This window comes from Octopus bimaculoides, chromosome 2, assembly GCF_001194135.2.
Source record: "Octopus bimaculoides isolate UCB-OBI-ISO-001 chromosome 2, ASM119413v2, whole genome shotgun sequence".
Taxonomy (NCBI): domain Eukaryota; kingdom Metazoa; phylum Mollusca; class Cephalopoda; order Octopoda; family Octopodidae; genus Octopus; species Octopus bimaculoides.
This window is the reverse complement of record NC_068982.1, coordinates 37,966,682-37,974,557: the sequence shown is the minus strand read 5'-3', so window position 1 is coordinate 37,974,557 and position 7,876 is coordinate 37,966,682. Positions and strand designations below refer to the sequence as shown.

General features: G+C 35.9%; 1 protein-coding gene across 12 annotated transcripts in view; it reads right to left on the bottom strand.

Annotated features, from left to right (window-relative positions):
* Nucleotide 1: 1 nt before the first annotated feature.
* The window catches only part of LOC106873463 (voltage-dependent L-type calcium channel subunit beta-1), a 303,996-nt gene continuing 296,121 nt past the window's right edge, over nucleotides 2-7,876 (bottom strand). For all 12 annotated transcript variants that reach the window (XM_014920835.2, XM_014920837.2, XM_052976435.1 and 9 more), the window contains 2 exons: nucleotides 6,470-6,565; nucleotides 2-1,797 (listed from right to left, as the gene is read on the bottom strand). In XM_014920835.2, coding sequence (XP_014776321.1) covers nucleotides 1,342-1,797; nucleotides 6,470-6,565 — 552 coding nt within the window. In that variant the 3' untranslated portion in view covers nucleotides 2-1,341. The remainder of the gene's footprint in view (nucleotides 1,798-6,469; nucleotides 6,566-7,876) is intronic.

Here is a 7,876-nt window from a genome sequence, read left to right as displayed (position 1 = left end):
CTCTCTCTCTCTCTCTCTCTCACTCTCTCTCTCTCCAAAGAGATCACTCGCTTGAATATTTTTAGATATCAATGCTGCCATACATCCATCATCAGAGCCAGCAATAGTCACTGTTCTAAACGAACTTCTTTTTGTTGGTTGGGGCTATACATTGATGTCCATTTGGCTGGGAAAGGGTTAAACGCGTAATACAAATGTATGGAACCAGCAACAATTGGACGCCCCTTTAGCCCCCAAATAGTTTGCATTGTGTTGTTTTGAAATAGCAGCAGCAGCAGTAGCTGTTTATGTCGACATCATCCCCGCCAACCCTACCCCAAAGCTAGAGCTTGCATTATTGGAGAATCTTGTGTCTAGTTAATAGATTTAGAAGAAGGAAGAAAGAAGAAGATAAAAAAAAAAGAAAAAGTGAAGGAGAAAAGAAAAGATAAAAGGAAAAGGAAGAAATAGACCACAAAGTAAAGCACAGCTCAACAGGGTGATGTTTACATCAAATTTGAGTTGCTGAAATGTTGGATAATACCAAAGTGAGTTTATCTGTTATATTTTTGTTTTGCTTTTTTTTCCTTGAATTGTCAACAGCCAATAATAATAAAAAAAACTTCATAAAAGAACCCCAAATAGGGATTTGAGTCTCATAAAACTGATGCACATATTGAAGTTGACAACTTCTCGAACAATTAGTAAAATCTTTCTTTGAGCAATCACCATAACTTCTTGTGAATTTGAAATGATTTTCTTCTTAATTTGTTTCATTATATTATTATATTATTTATATATATATATTTTGCTCATTCCAGTGAGGTGCCGAAAGTACCAGCAGATGGTTGTCTGATGGAATCAGCTGTGTAATTTTGTTCAACTTTTAGACAAAGAAGAGGTTTCAGTAATATTACTGCAGTGGCCTGAAGGGTTTAAGCTGGGTTTTGGAAGATATTCATATCAACCAAGGTATTTTATGAAGTTAGAGCCACCTAGAGAACAAAGAAAGGATAGATAACCACACCCAAGCCTGGCAAGGCTCAAATTGTTCTCAACCCTGTCAAACTAACTCAAGGAAGCAACAGAGGAGACATAACTATTACCAGGATTTTCGCTATCATTTGACAGAATATGCCATAAACCTGATTTAAGAAAATCATTGTTTCTAAACTGCCAGAATGTTGAAAAGTCCTGGTGAAGTCGTGTAGTACAACTGTAAAATAGTTATCTCCTTTGACCACGTTTTGCAGTATAGAAATATTAATAGATGTTAAGTGTGCATATTGCAGCTCATTTCAGCTGCCATACAAATGCTGACATGAGAAATTTTAATAGCTGACATTCATGCCATCAATATGATTAGATGTCTATACTGCCTTCCTTGATTGGTGGGTGTCTCTGACTTCGGGGAGATGAATAACCTCTTTCACGTGAGTCCACATGATGACTTCGATCACGTCTATCATGTACACCTCGAATATCTGTAAATTCAGGTACTCCTCGAGGAGCACCTCGATCACTGTCTCTAGGTCGATCATGTGTCCTCTCAGAATCAAATTCACGATCTTGAAGCATACGCCCACCACCACCACTTCCACGTTCATGTAACTGTCTTTCTGGAGAATCACCGTGGAGCTGGGCCTCACGTGACAATGAACTTGACATGATATTTGTATGAGAGGAGTGATGTTTGGGTTCATTTTGAGGGTTCATGGAAGTTGGGTGAGTGGCTCGCCAGTAGCGTTCAAGATATTCAGCTAAATGTTGGCAGGCATCGTCTAGCTGGTTTTCATCTAGGATCACATCAAACATTTCCTGTAAAGAAAAAAATTTAAACAAATATATCAAACTGAATATATAAAAAAACTATTTTCTCATATAATTTTTACTAATTTAACCTCTCATAAACATCTCAATCTTCAACTACCACAATGTGCATGGTTTTAATTTTTAAATTTACTCATGCATCAATAATTCATTCTTGAATATTTCATTTCCCCATCACACAGAAATATTTTCCAAACTCTTTAAAGTATTTTACAGTGAAGTCCACCAACAAAAGAATCAATAATGCAATTAAATAAGGCAAACCATCTCTAATTGTTTTATCACGTCATGTCATTTATTTTGGAAATGGAGACATCAATGTGAGTTTTTAGTAGGCCTATTACTTGGTAAACTGTATTTTTAGTGTTCAAGTGACAAGAGAGTATCTGTGAAACTCAGATGAAATAAATACTCTGCTTACTGTTACCTCTAACTACATACACACCAATACAAATGGTATTACTCTTCACTATTTCACTATTCCTTTACCTATGCATGTAGGTGTCATTTATATGCAACAAGCAATCTCTGTCACACACTGATAACTACTATGAATAGAAGCCTTCAAAACATCCTGTAATCAGACTATAGCAACCTGATTTCATTTAATAGCACCAACTTGCAGTCATTTACTACATATATCAAAGAAACATAGCTATAACACTACATTCACCTTACTCATGAACAAATATGTAACACTTTCATTTAAGTGACAGGCATTAAAATTTCTGAATGTCTGATCATACACCTATAACATAGACAAAGTGATATCACAAAATTAGGTTTCTTTGCTGACCTTCTACAAAACACAAACGTACCTCACATTGTAGTACTGCTCATGTATTTGGGATAGAGCAACTTCAACACACAAACATTCTGGACCACAACTATCTGATCAGCAAACCTTCACTTAATAACACACTACAATCATTAATACATTAATACACTGTATCTCTCATTACAGTGGATTCTACTATTCAAAACTAGAAAGTTATGCATCACTCCATCTAAAATATTTCAATGTATTCATCTCCCTTCCTATCATCATCCTATTTTGTATCTGATTGCTCAACTAGCAAAAAATAAATAAACAAATAAATTCTTTTCAATCTTTCCTTCATGGAACTTCCATCATGTCCAAATTTCCCATTTAAGTGTTAATGTTCAGAAGCTGAAGTTCTGTTGACCTTGTTAACCTCACTTGTCTGGTAGGGTTCATAATAGTTTGAGTACAACTGCTCTTCCTCAAACTAACAAGAAAGCGGTCATATTGAATCAGAAATAAATGTACCTCCTGTCAACATACCAGGCTCAATAAAACAAGTATCTGATATGTACTAAGTTATTCTAACATAATAATAAACTGATCCAATAAATTAGGTCCTGGGTATGACTTTAAACTGTATCCACTAGTGGAACCCTAGTTTAGCAGTTCCAGAGTTTTGAGGGGAAGCCACCATTAATCTCAGGTTTATCCTGATCTGGAGTAGTAGCACCTGTCAGAGTCCCAGCTATGGGTTAAAGCAGCTTGTAACCACCCTAGCCATGGGAAATCATGGGATGCAGTATGGTGGACATGAACTATTTTGGCAGATGAACTTATTGGCGTAAAAGGTGAATGTAAGATGCTGAGCAGATGAACAGTTGACAAACTGTCAATTAACAAACTACTGTTATCATCTGTAGTCATGGCATGTGCAGATGAAATACTTCAGCTAGTGAAAGATGAATGTGACTAGAACTCAGGGCAAACATTTATGCTTCATTGCTTGAATAGGATGTCTTGCATGGAAGAGAAAAATACATTGGCTTGGAAATAATAATAGTTTCTGATTTAGTCACAATGTCAGTAATTTTGAAGGGAAGTGATTAGGTGATGCTAGTTACCCTAGTACATGACTGGTACTTTATTTTATCAACTCCATTGAGGTGAAAGGTAAAGTTGACCTTAGTGAAATTTGAATTCAGAACATCAAAGAGCCAGGCGAAACACCACGCAGCACTTTCTCCAGTATGCTAATGATTCTGCCCCTGCCAATCTAGTACTGTCAACTCAGCAAGTTTTCTGTCAATGCATTGTTATTCATTTAGGTACTAGGCCAGCAAGTTTTAGAGGAGGGTGTTAGTCTACACTGTCAATAACAAAAATTTCAAAAGGATGAATGGCAAAGTTGACCTTGGGGATGATTTGAAGTCAGGTTGTAAAGAGTGAGAAGAAATGCAGCTAAGCATTTCATCTGACATTCTGCAAGTTTGCCACCCTCAATAATTTCTAATTTAGGCACAAGACCAACAGTACTTGATCAGGTCAGGCATGGAGACATGTGCCATTGCTGCATCTACCATTTGTTTGTATTTGCTGATGTCATTGAAAGGCAACACTCAAAGCAGTGTCTCAGTTAGTCCCCATCTCCAAGAGACACTTACTCATCTATTGTAACCATGTAGTGCGTGATCAGCCAGTACAAGCCACCAATCCAGATGGCTCTTCAGAAAGGAGAACACGATATGCAGAAAACTGAGCAACATGACCAAACAGTCTGAGCTGACACTCCCGAATCATAAAAGTAACAGGACAACCAATGGTAACACATAATCCTGCAAAGCCTCCTGGTACTAAAGGGGTTCAGACAGCCCCTAAGGGCCCCAAACAATGTCCAAATCTTGCAACTATAGAGCAAGATAGGGTACTTCATTTTACTGAGCTCAAAAGTATGAAAGTTAACCTTGGCAGAATCTGAACTCAGAATTTAATAATGATTCTTTCAAATTTTGGCACAAGGCCAACAATTTTAGCAGAAGGTGATTCATTGATATCAACCCCAATAATTGACTAGTAATTTATTTTATTGACCCTGAAAGGATGAAAGGCAAAGTTGACCGCTGCAGAATTTGAATTCAGAATGTAAAGCACCAGAAGACATGTCACAAAGCATTTTGTCCAATGCACTAGAGATTCTGCCAACTCACTACCTTAACACTGCTGCTGCTGCTGATGATGATGATGACAATGACAATTTATAACATAGGAAAAAGGCCACAGGTCTTATGGGAAGATCATTCTTGATTAGATCAACTTTAATACTTAACTGATACTTATTTTATTGATCCAATGCTGATGTGATTTGAACACAGAATATAACTAAACAGTGCAAGGTATTTAAATTATTGCTAAACTGTTACTGTTATGTTATTATTCTTTTTAAAACATAATATCAAGGTCATGATTATAATTGAGAAGTTAAGCACAACAAAATATCTTCAGCCTGTGACTGAAAACACTAAAAGTAATGTGTTTACCAACATACAAGCCAACGTAGTATATAGCGTAAATATATAGCGTGAATATTCAAATATCATCGCTATCTTTCCAAATCCTGCTGCATTTCACAGAGAATTTTTGATCATCCAGAGTTTTCTTGGTGTATAAATCAACCTATCTTTTTTGGCAGTAATTTTTGGTCTGAAAAATTTGTCTTGTATGCCAGCAAATACAGTAAAAGTAAAGAATAAAAAGTTTAGGAAGGTATAACAATGCAATATAGAACAAAAAATGGACTGTATACCTGTTGTAACTTGGTAAACTGTAGTCCGATGATATTTCGGAATTAGAATTCCTTCTTCAGATCTTAATTTGCTGGAGTCTCTGCTATAAACTGTTTTCCAACGGTTTTTCTTTTTTCTGAACCGTTGGAAAACAGTTTATAGCAGAGACTCCAGCAAATTAAGATCTGAAGAAGGAATTCTAATTCCGAAATATCATCAGACTACAGTTTACCAAGTTACAACAGGTATACAGTCCATTTTTTGTTCTATATTGCATTGTTATACCTTCCTAAACTTTTTATTCTTTACAAACAATACACAATGCTTCAAGCGAACTACAATATAGTAAAAGTAAAATAGTGTAAGTGTAAAATATGTAACTTCTTTCCTGCAAGTGGTTGCAATCAAAATGTGTTTTATAATGCCACCCCAAGATTCTCTATGGTGGGTCCTCAGTTTTATGCAGTATATGTCTCTATCAAAAACATGAGTGTAGTTGAGTAGTCTTCATCTTCTATTAGGGTGGGGGTATCTTAAAAATGTAATATCTTATATGACAGCACACAAGCTGTAGCCTGCATTGAGCAACAGAAGTAGAGATGAGTGGAATGTGTCCATAAATCTCCTCTCAGGTATTGTGTGCTCATGCTATGAAATGTTCTGTCTTCATGAGAAGCATAATATGCATATCATCAAAATGATCTTGATGTTCTTTCCTCTTAGTCCAGGTTTCAGCTCCATAGAGAAAAATGCTCTTTACACATTCTCTGAAAATGACAAATTTGTTGACTTTGAAACATTTGACAGCCAAATGTTGAGAAGCTTGTTACAAGCAGTCTAGATTTGTCCAACGCATGCAAAGGAAGTATTGAAATCAATGACCTCCTTCCAAAGATAGAATGCAATACCATCTTTGGAACAGATTGACAGATAGCTTTCATCTATGTTGGTGATCATGTAATCAGTCTATTTTCTATTGAGAAACAGATCAACTTTGGCTGCAGCATTCTCATGATTGCAATTGAGAAATTAAACACAACAAAACATATTCTGTTCAACAAAAGAAAACAATTCACATTGAATAAATAGCATAAGTGTGAAATATGAAACTTACAGGACTGCATTGTGCCAGCTTGTCTGCTGCTACAAGTTGAACATTCATATTTCTACTTTGAGATTTACCACGGGACTTAATTAATCGCTGAAGGACCTAAAAAAGAGTGAAAATTCAAAATCCAATATGAATGCACAGAAGACAAACTTTAATATTCATACTGTATAAATCATTACCATTTAATGTTCACTCATACATGCTTGCATAGATTAGATAGAATTTGTTGAGGCAGATTTCCAACAGCATGATGCTATTCCTGTCATCAACCATTACCTGTTTCCAAACAAAATAACATTACCCCTTGGCTTGAAATGTTTTCCATGGTAAGCAGGAAATGAATAACATTGCTTGTGTGATGGTGATGCTTATTTAAAACCATCACATGCTGCCAAGATAAGGCGCGTGCGCGCACACACACACACACACATGCATGCATGCATGCATGTACACAAATACAACAAGCTTCTTTCAGATTCTATCTACCAAATCCACTCACAAGGCTTTAGTTGGCCAGGATCTATAGTAGTAGACACTTGTCTTGAGGTTCCACACAGTGGGACTGAATTTGAGATCACTTGGTTCAAGTCTTTTTGTGAACACAGTTGGAAATGACATATCCTTGGTAGTTTTTACAGTATATAGTTTCATGCTTACTAAGCAGATCTTTTGGTGCAATATTTTTTTGCGAAGAGTCAGTTTCTGACCATATTACCCTGACCATCACTTTTTCCAAAGTACAACCTCAGACTATATTTATGTCTAGTGTGTGTGTATATGTGTATACACACACACACACACATACACACACACACACACACATACACACACTCACAACTAAGTTTATTATAGAAGATAATGATAATAAATGTCATTGTACATTTTCCTCCTAAAGATGAGTTAAAACACATGGCCTTCTCCATTAGTTCTACCACTGAATAACATGAATAAAATTATATAAACAATAAATATAAATGAATAAATGAGTGTGGTTAAGAAGTTTGCTTTGATACCATGTGGTCAGTGTTTCAGTCCCACTGTAGGGATGTTATTGGTTAATATCCTATACTATAGACATAGGTCAACCAGTATTTGTGAATGAAATTGGTGTACAAAATCTGAAGAAGTCTGTGTGTGAGCATCTGAAGCTTCAAAGTCACTATCACCACTCTTCTTGTAAAAGTAGAATATACACACACACACACGCACACACACGCACACACAGATATATATTATATATAAATGTAGAACAATGGTAAGGAAGATAAAGATAATGTACACCAGTGTGTATTTTCAGCCCCCAAAAGAATTGAACTTAAGGCCCTTTTAATAAGTAACACCACTGGACTACATAATGAAAGATATGTAAACCAGAAACAAGACTAAAAATAAAAAATATATATATATATA